The sequence below is a fragment of the Mixophyes fleayi genome, chromosome 6 (assembly GCF_038048845.1).
Source record: "Mixophyes fleayi isolate aMixFle1 chromosome 6, aMixFle1.hap1, whole genome shotgun sequence".
Lineage (NCBI taxonomy): Eukaryota > Metazoa > Chordata > Amphibia > Anura > Limnodynastidae > Mixophyes > Mixophyes fleayi.
Window position 1 is genome coordinate 204,539,885 of NC_134407.1, and position 16,293 is coordinate 204,556,177.

The following is a 16,293-nucleotide window of genomic DNA, read 5'->3' on the forward strand; positions in this document are numbered from 1 at the left end:
CCTTTCACATTGTATACGCCGCTCACAAAAATATCTAATGCCAATTGTTCTTTCATTGCAACTACACAAATAAAAACACTATCCCCCTCTCTTTATTCTATTATTTTATCATACACCCAATTGCTGTCATGGCACTGAGATATAAATAATTAAGTATGTATGCCGAAATGCGTAGGGTACAAGTTCTGTTTCTGCTCTTTTTATCTGATTCGTGTTTTGGTCCCTGATGATTCTCTCTTTTAAACCTAATTGGTTAGGACTATTAGTGGAAGTCAAGAGACCAACCCCTGGATTACAATGACTAATATTATCACCATTACAGTTAATCTATCCTATCATTTTTAATGCACGTGTTTTTTAATCTAATTAAATCATTTTGTTTAGAAGACTACTCCATGTTTTACTGTCTGTTTTGTAGCTATGTTAGGTATAATGTATCATACCACTATAGTCTAATTAAGCACTATACATCGGAGACTAGATAACCATCAATCCAAATAACCCTATATCAAGTTTATTTCAGTATGTGCATGTATTGGAATTGGTGTGTATATATATATATATAATTCACCATATTGGCACTTCAACTTTAATATTCTACACAGCTCTGTACCTGATTAACCACGGTTTAGGGATGGCTGCCCCCGTCCTCTTCTAAGGGAGTGACAGATCAAGATGCACTTTGTTCAGCTATATATTTATATTATTATTGTAATTGTGTATTATTGTTATCACTGACTTTATATTGACTCTATGTTGTGCATTTTATGTATGATGTTTGACTCTATGTTGTGTATTTTATGTATGTTATGTTTGACACACTTTCCCTTGTCATTATTATGTTGAAAGATTTGCACGGTGTATTATTATGGTTCCATTTTTTTGTTCTCTCTCTGGTTTCACTTGGATTGTAAACCCGCATTGGGCCATACAAGGTTCAAATTTAAGATGACACGCTAAATATCTGTGAAATGAAAGGTATAGTTGACAAATAAAATAGAAAAAGAATAAAACAATATTACACATTTCTCTTTCCTGCCATTGGGGGACACTGCGAGACATTGGGGTATACTAGTGGGCGGGCTCAGGAGTCTTGTCACTTTAACTGCGAAGTCTTTAGACTCCTCCCCTGCTATGCCCCTCCTCTCCCGAGAGATCCTCAGTTTTTTTAAGTGACTTGGAGTTAGGTCACTGGGGTATAGATCTGAGAACCACGCTCTACGTGGCCAAAATGGAGCTATTAGAATAGCGGGAACTCTCTCCCTCTTCACCTTCTTCTATTTCCCTACGCTCTGTGATAACAGGGATAGAGAAAGGGGAGTTTTTGGCATTGTTAGACATCAAGGATGCCTACCTGCATGTACCGATTTGGGAGGGCCACCAGAGTCGCCTTCGGTTAGCAGTAGGAGAGGAGCATTTTCAGTTCTTCAATATTTAAGATTTCCCACGTTCTGGATTGTCTTCAGGAAGGTGTTCAGAAGGGTTAACGTCTGGGTTCCCTCAAGGGTCAGATATCCGCCCTTTCTGTCTACTTTCAGAAAAAGATTGCTGATTATTCAGACATCAAGACATTTTTACAGGGGGTATTACGTATACAACCTCCTTTTTGCCATCCTGTCGAGCCCTGGGACCTCAATCTGGTTCTTCGTGCTCTTTCTAGGCCTCCATTTGAACCTTTAGAGTCTATTGGCTTACGGTATCTTACGTGGAAGACGGTATTTTTGCTGGCTATAGCTTCAGCTCGTAGAGTGTCTGAGCTCGGAGCGCTTCGCTGTGACCCTCCCTTTCTTATCTTTCATGCTGATAGGGCGGTCCTTCGTACCATGCCATCTTTTGTTCCTAAGGTGGTTTCCAGGTTCCACCTAAATCAGGAAATTGTTGTGCCTGCGTTCCAACCAAAGAAAGACTCTTCAGAAGGGTCTATGCAGTACTTGGATGTGGTACGAGCTCTACAGAGTTATGAAGACCGTACATCTCTGGTCAGAAAGACCAGAGATCTTTTATTTTATATGAAGCCAATAAAAGAGGCTGGCCTGCTTCAAAGCAGTCAATTACCCGGTGGATCACGTCCACGATTCGTGAGGCTTACATTTCAGCTTCTCTAGCCATTCCGCAGAACTTAAGGGCACATTCTACTAGGGCAGTGGGTGCCTCCTGGGCGGCTAGACACGGGGCGTCGGCGGAACAGTTGTGTTGAGCGGCGACTTGGTCTTCTGTCCACACATTTACTAAATTTTATAGATTTCAAGTCTTTGCATCGGCTGATGCAAGCTTTGGTCGCAGGATTATGCGTGCAGCTGGTCCAGAGCATTCCCACCCTTGAGGAAGCTTTGGTATATCTCCAATGTCTCGCAGCGTCCCCCAATGGCAGGAAAGAGAAAATAAGATTTTTACTCACCGTAAAATCCATTTCTCTGACTCCATTGGGAGACACTGCGCACCCTCCCTTGCTCTGTATATACTTCTGTGTGTGAAAACTTTGGTTATGGTTCTTTATAATTTAAGACCTGTCCAGGTTATATTAGCTCCTTTACGTTCACTCTTGGTTATTCAAAACTGAGGATCTCTCGGGAGAGGAGGGGCATAGCAGGGGAGGAGTCTAAAGACTTAGCAGTTAAAGTGACAAGACTCCTGAGCCCGCCCACTACTATACCCCAATGTCTCGCAGTGTCCCCCAATGGAGTCAGAGAAATGGATTTTACGGTGAGTAAAAATCTTATTATATTACAAATAAACATTTCCACATATTTATATATTCTTACCAGAATATGTAATCATTGAGGTTATATCTTATGCAGTGTAGACCTAATTGTGCACTTAAATCCTTCATCCAGTGGTCCTCAGAGATTGTTGGATGGATAAATATTAATGTGTCTGTCTTACAGCTGGTGTCTGTGCTCCGTGAAGTAAAATATCTCCAAACACTTCGGATGGAAACCATCCCAAAGGAAGCCGAGGACATCTTCTCGTCCAAGGAGTCCTACAGACAGTACACGGCCAACTTGGAACTTGCCACCAAGTGGTACAACAAGGTTATTAACACCATCCTGGAGGTCGAGTTCCCCCTAATAGACACACAGCTGAAAGAGATTGATGTCCGGTTAAAATCTGCAGAAGAGAGTTTAAACTGGAAAGCAATCGGTACAGTCAAATATTAATGTTCTACATTACATAGCTGAAAGATGTCCGCAGAAATGGCAGCCATACAATGTGTTCATTGACAACCTCTGTACTGTGACTAGGATCCCCTAGGTTCCAGATCACACAATCATTAATAGGCAGAGCTCTGTGTTCCCCATTGCAGAGTTGTCATAGACTTCCTGCTCAAGGGGATTGTTTTTATTTTTGTAGTAGTACAAATAAAAGAGCAAAATGTGTATGGTACTTAGAGATGAGTGTGTTAGAGAAAACTGTGTGTTGTTAAAAGTGTTGCACTAAATATTCACCTTATCCGGAAATAATGTTCTAAAAGAAACCACTTTATTTTCTTAAAAAATAACTTTTTGTATTTTAGTCATCTTAACATTATTTGTGTAGAAGTTGAGGACTATACCAGAGATTTTAACTAAGACTAAATGTTCTGAAGATTTTTTATTATCTCTTTTAGACTGTGCTGTAACTTATATCCTCAATCATTTTTCACTTTATTTTTGGTCTATTTTTGCACTAAAGTCATTTCTACAGCCTTTAAAACTCTACTTGATTATAGGACACGTCACTATATGTTTGGTTTTTAGGCGTCACATTTACAGCAGCCTCTATTTATTATAGCCTCTATTTAGAAGTACCTACCTACATCATGGCAGCTTCCAGGCAACGAGTTGGGAAGCAGTACAGGTCAATCCCTGTTGTCTTCTATATAAAGTCCTATGTTATACTATCGATCTGGCAGGTCCCTGGATGCTTCTATTGGCCCACCCAAGAGACCTTGCCTACTGCTGAGTGGTACTTGTTTGGCAGTGTTAGAGAAGCTCCTACATTCCTACATGAGCTTCTCATTCATGAATAAGCAGTACAAAAGTGAGAGGCTCTTAGACAACCTGAACAAAGCCCATCCAAGCAGGAGAGACTCTCCTATCATGCAGCTGGAACTATTGGGGATCTGCCAGATCAACAGATCCAGGGAAGTAACATTTATGATGGGTTGGAGAACATTTAACATGAAGACCAACATTTATTAGTAAATAGACAACAAGAGAATTAATGAAGAGTTCACTAGTACAATTGTTTATAGTGTGTCTCCAGAATGTATCTTACTGTGGATATAATGCGACTTGTATGTTCTCTCAAGGGGTTTGGGATTACATCCAGCAAATTAGAGACAGCATCCATGATCTGGAGAGAAGGGTACAGAAAGCCCGAGACAACGTGGAGGAGATCCAGACCATTATGAAGACTTGGGTGCTGCCTATTTTTGAGCGGAAAGATGCAAAGAGAGAGACTCTTCTGAACCTAGATGATCGGAGCGAACGCTTGGAGAAACGGTATAACCTCATCCGGGAATCCGGAACCAAGATTCACCAACTCATGAAGGTACAGTCAGCAGGGCCAGGGCTAAGGGAAGGCAGCAGAGGCAGCATTGGTGGTAGGACATGGTTTTGGGGGAGAGTTTAGTCCATGAAGACACAGTTTTTCTCCTATTGAAGAATCCCTACTTTCCATTCTCTCTGATTTGTGACACAGAAACTCATAAATGGTTTCAGGAAGGGAAACAATTTCTGTTTCTTGGTTTATTTTTAGCCTGAAGAAAAGTCAACAATTAGTTATGTGACCATTCAAAGGTGCAAACTCACAGGCTGAGAGCTTTTATACTGCTCGAAGATCCCTGAAATGGTCTCTAATATGTGTATTAGTGTTATCACTTACAATACACAAGTTTCGTAAATATCAAAACAGAGTGACTTAGTAAAGTGACACACAGATGGTAACTCTAAACTTTGTCCTGTCTGTCTTGTATATCTCTCTTTTGTCCGTTTGTCAGATGTGCTTTGATTATGATTTAAAACCATAAGTCAAATTCACAGTACACAGAGAGATTGACACTGACACAAACTTTTCATTTACAATGTCCCATCTCAGTTGTGTTTACTGCTCGGTAACGTTCAACCAGGGACGGAACTAGCGAGCTGTGGGCCTCAGAGCAGGGAGACGGGGAGGAGGGAACCGGGCCACTCGACCCTCTGCATCTGCCATGCAGCGGGCCCCATTATCTCCATGGGCCATACCAATGGTAGTTCCGCCACTGCGTTCAACGACTGCACACACAGACGTTCAGGGTAAACCCTGGAAAGATGATGGATAGGCTGATGTGTGCGAGCCCTAAGGCAGACCCGTGCCAACACATTCGGACCCTGGAAACACACTAATACAGACCCACACCGACAGTGACACAAAGACTCCTGACCTCATTTCACTTGCAACTACCAATCTCTAAAGCTGTCAGAGATAGACTTATGTTGCCTTAGAGATGGCTGCACCTTATTGGCTATACAAACGAGCAAACTTATGTACATTCTTCAGCAAATCACAGCTACATTAACTTTGAATTTCCTCATTTAATCAGAAGGATATAGGGAAACGGGACACAAAATGTGCTTCTGCTTAGGGGAACCTCATGTGGCCCCATTTAATCAAGCTGCTGTCTGATTATTCCCCATTACTACTAAGAAAAATCATTAACCGAAAACTGCAGGTATTACATTGCCTGCCTCACAATGGCAGTACACAGCATTACTATGTGACCTGGGGATTGTGTAGGATATGAAATACAAAATTCAATTAAATGAACCTGTTCAAACGTATGTGTGCCATTTTTGTTGAAGGCTGTAAAAAATAATGAAACACAGATTTTTAGTAAAGGAGATGTAGTGGTTTGATCCTCCAGCCATTCATTTTTCTTTTTTAGATTTTCACTGAAAATAAAAACTATATTTATAACCGTGGGGGATATAGAGGTGAAAGGACGCATCCGTCGGCTCAGATGTGTAATCAGGTGCAACTTATTTGTATTTTCTTTAGGAAAACTTGGATCTCTTCTCTGCAGATCCAACTTCTGACACCTGGAAAGCGTACGTGGATTACATAGATGAAATGGTTCTTGACGGATTCTTCAGTGCTATCGAGTGCTCCTTAAAATTCATCCTAGATAACATGGGTATGCAGAACTAATTGGGATTGATCTTGTCACCTTGAATGAAAGGGGTTGCTTAACCAGGAAAATAAAGTCTGAAAGCCGGGGTGGGAGTCTGTACACGTCTATATGTAATTGGATAGCTGTGGATTCTATCCTATCATGTGCCTTTGTTACTAGGGCAGATAATGGCAAAAAGAATTTAGCCATTGGGCAATCAACAAATATTGAAAGAACAGTTGGGGATATATTTACTAAACTGCAGGTTTGAAAAAGTGGAGAGGTTGCCTATAGCAACCAATCAGATTCTAGCTGTCATTTTGTAGAATGCACTAAATAAATGACATCTAGAATCTGATTGGTTGCTATAGGCAACATCTCCACTCAAACCCGCAGTTTAGTAAATCTAGCCCTTGGTCTCACTAGTACAGGGCATGAAATAATTGTTTTTAAGGTGGCCTCACATTTATGTCAGGCAGAAATACATTTTGGTCTCCCAAAATGTGATCTTTATATTTTCTTATATATTGTGGCTAATGTCAGAAATGTAACTATTGTTGATATTAAATAAAGGAATTAATACCTCACAGGTGCCTCTTTAAAGCAATAAATTGAAATACAATTTAGGTTGATATCCTGGCACCCTAGTGTGTTACCTATTCTTTTATCATTTTTGAACTAAGCCCTATTAGTAAGTCCTTGATTGCAGTTTGGACTTCTGTGTTTGACACCTGTTTAGCGCCAGGACACCTATCTAGGGTCCTAGATATGGCACACATTGTTGCTTCTACGGGTCATTGATAGGCTGTGAGCAGGCGCAGAGCAGCGATGAAGTCACCGGAGCGCTCTGCTCACAATTAGATAGGCGCGGCTGTTTATAATGCTACATTTATCTGCATGGATTTGTTTGGTGTACGGTCTCTCTGATTCACTTAGGTTGAGACTGCAGTTTGAGATAAGTCAGGAGTAAGTGTCAGCTCTTGAAGTAGGTGTGAGATATATGTTGGGGGTTTTTAGTCATTTTTAGACGGACCAGGTGGTTTTGCCTTGATTAACCCTTTCACCCCCACACATCACACGTGCGTAGCTGAGGCTTGTCATAACACAATACTATAATTGCGCTGCTGCTGTGTGGGGGTTTGGAGTTGTCTTTAGCCCATTGTGTCACCTCATGTTATCCCACAGGCTGCATAAATAAACTCATTAAAGCCACTGTGACAATGTTGGAAGAATTTGTAACTTATGAATGGTGTGAGAAAGACGCAAGGGTTGAACAATATTTGTCTAAAATGTAATATCTTTCACAGGCAGGCCCGGCGCTCCCATTAGGCAAGGTTAGGCAGTTGCCTAGGGCGCCGGGCTCTGGAGGGCATCACAGAATAAAAATTACTTTAAAACTGTGCGGCGCCCGCTGACAAATACCTTCCACGGCCGCCGCACAGCTTCCGATTAATCCACGAGGAGGGGGAAGGGGCTATGGATCACCACCGCCGCCTCTCTGCTCTGTCTCCTCCCCTCCACTCACTGACTGTCGGGCGTGACATCATCATCACGGCCCGACAGTGTCAGTGAGTGGAGGGGAGGAGACGGAGCAGGGAGGAGCAGCTTTATGGAGGCAAGTAAATGTAAGGAAAGACGTGGGGAGGGGGGGGCGTAGATTTTGAAAGTGTGCCTGGGGGGGGGGGGGCGCGGATTGTGAAAGTGTGCCTGGGGGGGCGCGGATTGTGAAAGTGTCTGGGGGAGGGGCGCGGATTGTGAAAGTGTACCTAGGGCGCCAAGGACCCTAGCACCAGGGTTCTGTAGACACAGTTGGTATGTCTGCTAAACACATGGACTCTGAAAACTATAGTTTAACTCTAATATGCAATTGTAATGTACTGTGCTGCAGTTATACTGTAAGGTCTACATTAAACCCGACTTCACCGGAATAGTTGGCATTACAATCAGAATAGACTTAAAAGAGATCAACTGTGTGTCACCTATACTTTGAGAGAACCTGATTCCACCTGTGATGACCAAGAACTTGTGCATTCCCTTTCAGATACCAAGACTGGACTCGCACCACTGTTTGAAGTGCAGTTGGACCTTGTGATTCCAGACATGGTATTTCGACCCTCGTTGGATCTTGGTTCCAGTGATGGCCTATATGATATGATAGAAGGACTTATCAACGATATCTACAGAATTTCATCTCTAGTGCCCAGGCTCTCCCAAAACAACACGTTCCCCAACTATCAGGTATTGTTTCTGTTCTAGGTAATATATCTGTTTAATCAATATATTGCTGTAATATTTGTTACTGGATTGAGCCAAATGTTCCCTAGGCTGATATGGAAGACATGGTGGATTTAGCAGACATGCGTAACTTCCTCATGGAAAGTGTCCAGAACATGATGACCACATGCTCTGAATACCGAAACTCCTTTGACCAGTACTCCTACCTGTACGTGGATGACCGGAAGGAGTTTATGCGCCAGTTCCTGCTCTATGGTCACGTGCTGACTGCAGAAGAGATAGAAGCTCATGCCGAGGACGGGGTCCCGGAAACACCACCCACTTTGCAACAGTTCAGAGAGCAGATAGACTCTTATGAGAAAATCTACGATGAAGTCAACCGCCTGGAGACGGTCAATGTGTTTGAATGCTGGATGAAGGTAGACGCCCACCCTTTCAAATCCGCCCTGCTCAATGTGATCAAGAGATGGAGCCTGATGTTTAAGCAACATCTTATTGATCATGTAACAAACAGGTGAGAGATCTCTAACTTTATTTGATATTTAGGTTCTAGTTATCATTTATTTAGTACATTCTACAAAATGACAGCTAGAATCTGATTGGTTGCTATAGGCAACATCTCCACTTTTTTAAACCCGTAGTTTAGTAAATATATCCCTTAGTGTTTTTCTCATGCTCCCACCATACTTGGAAAGAGAACACTGTTTGGTTCAAAACTTATTTCTGGGCTATATTAAAGCTAGTCCTGTATGCATTATGTAGGAAATAATTATTAATGATCTATGATGATTCATTTATCCTTGCAAGGTGTCCAGATTTACTGGAGTATTTGGGGAGATTATAGATTCATGAAAACTCCTCAAGAATTATGTATTATTGAATGATTATATTGAATAATGTCATGAATAATTGTCCAAAAGATGCAAAAAAAACAAATTGTGTGTGGAAGGAAAAAGGTATTTATCGTGCAATATTATGTGTAGTCTGTATAAAGTCATTGTACGTATGTACCGTTCGGTCAGTCATAACGTCAGAATAAATGATTCTCTCACACTTTACCCTAAGTCTACTTGATCTCGAAGACTTTATAAAGGTGGGAAAGCAAGGTTTGAGTAAGCAATTGAAAGAAGGAGACTATAAAGGTCTGGTGGACATCATGGGTCACTTAATGGCTGTGAAGGACCGACAGAGCAACACCGATGAGTTGTTTGAACCTTTGAAGCAGACCATTGAGCTGCTGAAAGTCTACGAGCAGGAACTGCCTGATGAAGTCTACAAACAGCTGGAGGTCAGTCCTATGTCTTATGTTGATAACTTCTTATTTTTTCTGTGATTTATTAAGACTTGCGAGAGAATTAAATAATATCTTCCACCTGTTGGTTTCAGACCATCTACAACCGCTAATCACCTGGTCTTTGTTAATCACCTTTATTAATCACCTTGCTCCAAGGTTTCATCATTGAATGCAATGGAGTGATTATAGACAACCTAGTTCTGTATATTATTGTATCTTTTGTGTTGCATTAGCCAGAAATGCTTTATTTTATTTCTTCTGCAGGAGCTTCCGGAGAAATGGAACAACATCAAGAAGGTGGCTCTTACTGTTAAGCAGCAGGTAGCACCATTACAAGCCAATGAAGTGACACTTCTGCGCAGGAACTGTGCCACATTTGATGTTGAGCAGCACAATTTCCGAGAGAGGTTCCGCAAAGAGGCTCCTTTCAGGTAAAGAATGTACCACAGGGCTGTCTCCTTTTTAAAAAAAATTCATTGTAATCTACTATAACAGTTCATTTGTTTTCCTCAGGTTTGACAGTGCTTCACCCTTTACCATGCTTGATATCAAACATATGGAAATTAAAAAAATGGAGACCAGAATGGGCTCAATTTATGAGTCCGCAGCTTTGTTTGAAGTCAATGTTCCGGATTACAAGCAATTAAAACAGTGCAGGAAAGAAGTCTGTCTACTTAAGGAGCTCTGGGACATGATCACATTGGTTACATCCAGTATGGATGACTGGCAAACCACCAGGTGGAGAGAGATCAACGTAGAGAACATGGACCTCGAGTGTAAGAGGTTTGCAAAGGACATTCGGAATTTAGACAAGGAGATGAGAGCATGGGATGCATTCACAGGACTTGACAACCAAGTGAAGAACATTTTGACGTCTTTAAGAGCTGTGGCAGAACTTCAGAATCCAGCTATCCGTGAAAGACATTGGAGTCAACTGATGCAAGCAACTGGTGTTCGCTTCACTATGGATGAAGACACCACTCTTGCTGACCTGCTAAAACTTAATCTTCATAATTTTGAGGATGAAGTACGTGGCATCGTTGACAAAGCTGTTAAAGAAATGGGCATGGAGAAAGTTTTGAAGGAGCTCGACACCACTTGGAGCGGGATGAAATTTCAGTATGAAAATCACCCCCGTACAAATGTTCCATTGATTAGGTCAGATGAAGAGCTTATTGAGACTTTGGAGGATAATCAAGTTCAGCTCCAGAACCTAATGACTTCAAAGTACATAGCATACTTTTTAGAGGAAGTTTCAGGCTGGCAAAAGAAACTCTCCACTGCCGACTCTGTGATCTTCATCTGGTTTGAGGTTCAGCGAACCTGGTCTCATCTGGAAAGCATTTTTATTGGTTCAGATGACATTCGAGCACAGCTTCCTGAGGTATGAGTAGTCAGATGATGTGCACCTTTTAATACTTGGGGCTATATTTACTAAACAGCGGGTTAGAAAAAGTGGAAATGTTGCCTATAGCAACCAATCAGATTGTACCATATAACCAATTGTCTATTAGCTATATGGTAAATATATGAAACAGCCACTGCGCCAGCTATCTGTAAAGGATCAGGTGTGCAAAATTGTCTATTAGCTATATGGTATGCTCACCATCTATTTGTTTGTTTTCATATCACTACTCCATACTAAAGACCCAACCTATCCCCTCTATCCTGTTGCTCCTCCCTCCACCACATATCATCCTGTCCCCCCTGAATATCCATTTCCGCCAACCTTTTCCCATCATTCCTGTTATTCACCATCCCCTGTCCTGTGCACTCTGGAATGCAAGATCTGTATGCAATAAACTCACTCCCAGTCATGACCTCTTCCTCTCCCATTGCTCTGGTCTCCTGGCTCTTATAGAAACTTCAATCTCCCCCTCTGATGCTGCTTCCCGCTGCACTCTCCCATGGGGGGCTCTCCTTCTCCCACACTCCCGTCCTGGGGGCCACCAAGGAAGTAGTGTAGGTGTCCTACTGTCTCCTGGCTATACCTTCAGCTTTATTGAACCCCCCCTTCTTCTTCCCCTCCTTTGAAGTTCACTCCATCCACCTCTTGTCCCCTCTCCACCTTTGTGTTGCGGTCATCTATCGTTCCTCTAGCCCATCCTTTCAATTTCTTGATAATTTTGCTGCTTGGCTTTCCCATTTCCTCTCTTCTGATCTTCCCACTATTATCATTGGGGATTTTAACATCCCTACCGACTCTCCTATTACTACTGCTGCTTCTAAATTCCTCACTCTCACTTTCTCCCATGGCCTCTCCCAATGGACAACTTCCACCACCCACGGTGATGGTCACTCCCTGGACCTAGTGTTTTCGTATCTCTGTGACATCTCCAACTTCTCCAATTCTGTCTTTCCCTCTCTGACCACAATCTCCTTTCCTTTACCCTCTCTTTACCCCTTGCCCCACCTCTCCCACCCAAAGTCGCTCGCACACCGCGTCCCATCAACAGCATTGACCCCATCATCTTTGCGTCCTCTCTCGAACCCTTACTTGCTCCAATTTCTTCCCTATCATGTTCCAACGCTGCTGTCTCTCTTTACAACACCACACTCTCTGTTGCCTTTGATACTGCAGCCCCTGCCATACCCATTTCTTTCCTGCCAATCTAAACCCCAACCCTGGCACTCCCCTCTTACTCATCTCTTCCAAAAGTGCTCCCGCTCCTCTGAACATTTCTCTAGAGAAACAAACCTATTTCACATCCCTCATCTCCTCCCTGTCCAAAAACACTGACAGCTCTCCTAGTTCTCTGGCCGCTCTTTTAGTGTGTCTGCTTATGGCTTTTTCTCCTCCCGAATTCTCTTTTCTATTGGAGTCCCTCAAGGCTCTATTCTTAGCTCTCTGCTCTTCTCATTCTACACAACCTCTCTTGGAGAACTCATTCAATAATTTGGCCTCTATGCTGATGACATGCAAATCTGTCTTTCCTCCACTGACCTCTCTCCTGCTGTCCTAACCCAGGTATGTAGCTGTCTCTCTGCTATAACTACCTAGATGTCACAGCACTTCCTGAAACTCAACATTTCCAAATCCGAGCTCATCATCTTTCCTCCTGTCAATGTTGTTATCCCTCCCAATATCTCCCTCTTGGTTGACAACATAATGCTCTCTCATGTCACCCAAGCTCACTGCCTTGGAGTCACCCTTGACTCAGCCCTCAGCTTTACCCCTCACATCCAGTCCCTCACTAAATCCTGCCACTTCTGCCTCCGTAACATTACGAAAATCCGTCCCTTCCTCTCTCAGGAAGCAACCAAAATCCTGGTCCATTCACTCATCATTTCCCGTCTCGACTATTGCAACCTCCTTCTCACTGGTCTCCCTCGCTCTCACACTTCTGTCCTTCAATCCATACAGAATGCTGCGGCTAGACTCATCTTCCTCTCCTACCGCACCTCTTCCACTTCTCCTCTGCGTAAATCCCTTCATTGGCTCTCTGTGTGTTTCAGAATTCAGTTCAAATTCTTACCCCCACTTACAAAGCTCTTACCAACACTTCTCCTCCTTACATCTCTGAACTTGTCTCGAGGTACATACCTACCCCGCCACGCCGCTCTGCCTCAATTCACCTCTCATTACCTCCTCCCATGCTCGTCTCCAAGACTTCTGCCGTGCTGCCCCTAATCTTTGATACTCACTACCCCGTCTCACTCAACTCTCCCCCAACCTTTAGTCCCTCAAACGCTCACTCACAACTCACCTTTTCAAGCTCACCTATCCTACCACCTCCTAACCATTCTATCCATCACCACCTCTTCCTTGTCTGCCATCTAAATTTTTCTCCCAGTTTATCCTACTGTCTCTCACCACCCCTCCCTTTAGAATGTAAGCCCTCGCGGGCAGGGTCCTCTCTACCTACTGTCCCACGTCTGTCTCCTATCCGTCGTACGTCCTGTCACGTCTTTTGCTGCACTCTTTGTGAGTCCCCATAGCATTACTTACACTCATCTGAGCTACTGACTTGTATTACCTCATCTATTTGTTACTTGCTTATTTATCCAGTGCTAGCAAATCTGTGGCGCCTTATAAATAATAATAATAATAATAATAATAGCCATCATTTTGTAGAATGCACTAAATAAATGAAAGCTAGAATCTGATTGGTTGCTTTTGGCAACATCTCCACTTTTTCAAACCTGCAGTTTACTAAATATATCCCCTGGAGTTAGATCTTAAAGCATGTAAAGCTATTCATTTTAAATTCATGCTTTAAAACTACATCTACATTGACAAATATGTCAAACAAATAGAAAAGAGTTCTGTTACTATACGTAATCTGTGAAAAAAATCTAACATAGAGACAGGAGTTGTAATGACGTACTTCCGATTCCTGTCACTCCTGCAGCTTTTCATAAGCACATTGCTATATCTCACCAGCGTCTTTCTGTGCTTTTTTCCATGTGCTTTTATTGTACATTCTTTTTATCTGATGCAACAAGGTAAAGGAATGAGCCCAAATGTGAATAAGACAGCTTACATTTAATTGGTCTACTGCCTTTTCTTGTTGCATTTGTTGAAACTTACTTTAGGACACAGTCTGAGCTGTCTCGTTCTGATTCTGACTGACAAATGGACCACACAGCCTTCCCGAAATAGAATATAGATTTTTACTGACACAGACTGCTATTTGAGAGGTTTTGCAGGCAGTGTATAATTTTGTTTGCTGTAGAGATGTCATGAGCTGAGCTTTCTGGTGAAAAGTTACAAATGCCATCATTTTGTCTCTTTATGAAGCAACAGCCTTAAGCCTTATAAATTGACATTTGTGTTGTAGCAGAGAGCTATAATCCGACAGTAATAAAATCCAAGCAATCAGAAAATATGTTCCTGCTTTACAAGTAAGCAAGTCTGCAGAAATTCAGACACACTTGTGGAACACTCTACAAACCTGTCAGAAAATATATTTTGGGATTAACTTGTAAAATGTATAGTTAGTCAGCAATAGGCGTTTACTCTGTTTTTACAATTGTTTTTTTGCCTGTCTGAAGGTGAATACATTTTACAATAATCAATTTATTTGTTCTGTACAATACAATATACAAAGCCTAGTCTTTTTTAACACAACATACAAAAAATATCTAGTGAATATTTTTGTGAGTGAAGATAAGAGGCAATCTGCTCGTATAAAAAGTACTTTGGCCTTTTAAATATAATGGCTAAGATCAAGTAGTTGTGGATTGCCCCGAAAACATTTAAACGTTACAAGAACAATTTTCAAACTGTCAAAGTGCTCCCAATTCTTCCATAGTCGGCAACTGTCCATTACCCAAATCCACATACACTCGGCAACACCTACATACTGTCAAATCGACCCACTTCTCATTTCCTCCAAATCAATTGCTTGCTCCTATAACTAGGCTGCCTCTTTATACAACTAAATACTCACTTTAGCCCTAGACAGTGCTTATGGAGCCACCACATATAGTCAACCATGGCACTCCAAACAGGCCCGTCACCTGCAAAGTGTTTCTGCACTGCTGAGCGCAACTGAAGGAAATCTTGCTCTAACGCCGACTTCCTCCACCATAACGTCATCCTTTCCTCTTACAACACTGCCCTTTCTTTTGCTAAACAAACATACTTCATCTCTCTAACATTCACCCAGTCTTCTAACCACCCATGCCTTTTTGCTAACCTCAACTTGCTCTGTCCACTTGGATCTCCTCCCCCTTTTCCCAACACCACTCAACAAGATGTTTCCTCATGCAAAATCCCACACACCCAACCCTCCTTCTCTTACACTCCCCAATCCATCCTCAGTCCATTCCCTCCACTAGCTGAGGATGAGGATTTTAAAATGTTGGCAACTGTGCAGACACGAGAGGCGGAATGCCTCTTGTACATTTACTAGGAAGTTGTAACATACAGGTTCAGAACACTGTATTGCAGAAGATCAAATGGGGGAGGCCTCGAGATTAGTAACAAAATAGTAGAGTGAAAGCCTGGCATAAACAACTTTCCATTTAATTCATGTATGTAGAGTACAATGAAATGTTTCTTGTTTAACTTCACCTCCTTCAGCTGTAGTAAAAATTTTCAACGTCTTCCAGGACTCAAAGAGATTTGAAGGCATTGATACGGACTTTAAAGAGTTGGCAAATGATGCTAACGGGACTCCAAATGTGGTAGAAGCTACCAACAAGCCAGGACTCTATGATAAGCTGGAGGATATACAGGGACGGTAAGATCTACTGCTGGTGGCCATTAATACAGCAGTTTCATCTGGGTCAACTTCAGTGGTTACAATATGTATAATAACGTGTGTGTATATTTTACTTGTCTCTTAGGTTATCATTATGTGAAAAGGCCTTGGCTGAATACCTGGATACCAAACGACTGGCATTTCCCAGGTTTTACTTCATATCATCTGCTGATTTGTTGGATATCCTCTCAAATGGGACCGATCCACAACTTGTGAGTATTATTTATCTATTTAACCGTATACTTTTTCTTCAGTAGGAACCAGTGACATCACTGAGGCACAGGCTCGTGACGATTGGTTGGCCCGTAGATAGATGATCTGTAGTGGGCCTTGATAATCATTTTTAGAGATTCTACCCACCCATTTAGGTCAATATTCTACTACTAACTAGAACAGTTGGAAATTGTCTCTGATATATTAATATT

General features: G+C 42.1%; 1 protein-coding gene across 1 annotated transcript in view; it reads left to right on the forward strand.

Annotated features, from left to right (window-relative positions):
* DNAH9 (dynein axonemal heavy chain 9) overlaps positions 1-16,293 on the forward strand; it is a 215,430-nt gene that overhangs the window by 46,690 nt on the left and 152,447 nt on the right. The window contains exons 13-22 of the mRNA XM_075178154.1: positions 2,886-3,141; positions 4,292-4,533; positions 6,019-6,154; positions 8,172-8,368; positions 8,455-8,879; positions 9,431-9,653; positions 9,924-10,090; positions 10,173-11,043; positions 15,717-15,847; positions 15,954-16,080. Of these exons, the coding sequence (XP_075034255.1) occupies positions 2,886-3,141; positions 4,292-4,533; positions 6,019-6,154; positions 8,172-8,368; positions 8,455-8,879; positions 9,431-9,653; positions 9,924-10,090; positions 10,173-11,043; positions 15,717-15,847; positions 15,954-16,080 (2,775 nt within the window). The remainder of the gene's footprint in view (positions 1-2,885; positions 3,142-4,291; positions 4,534-6,018; positions 6,155-8,171; positions 8,369-8,454; positions 8,880-9,430; positions 9,654-9,923; positions 10,091-10,172; positions 11,044-15,716; positions 15,848-15,953; positions 16,081-16,293) is intronic.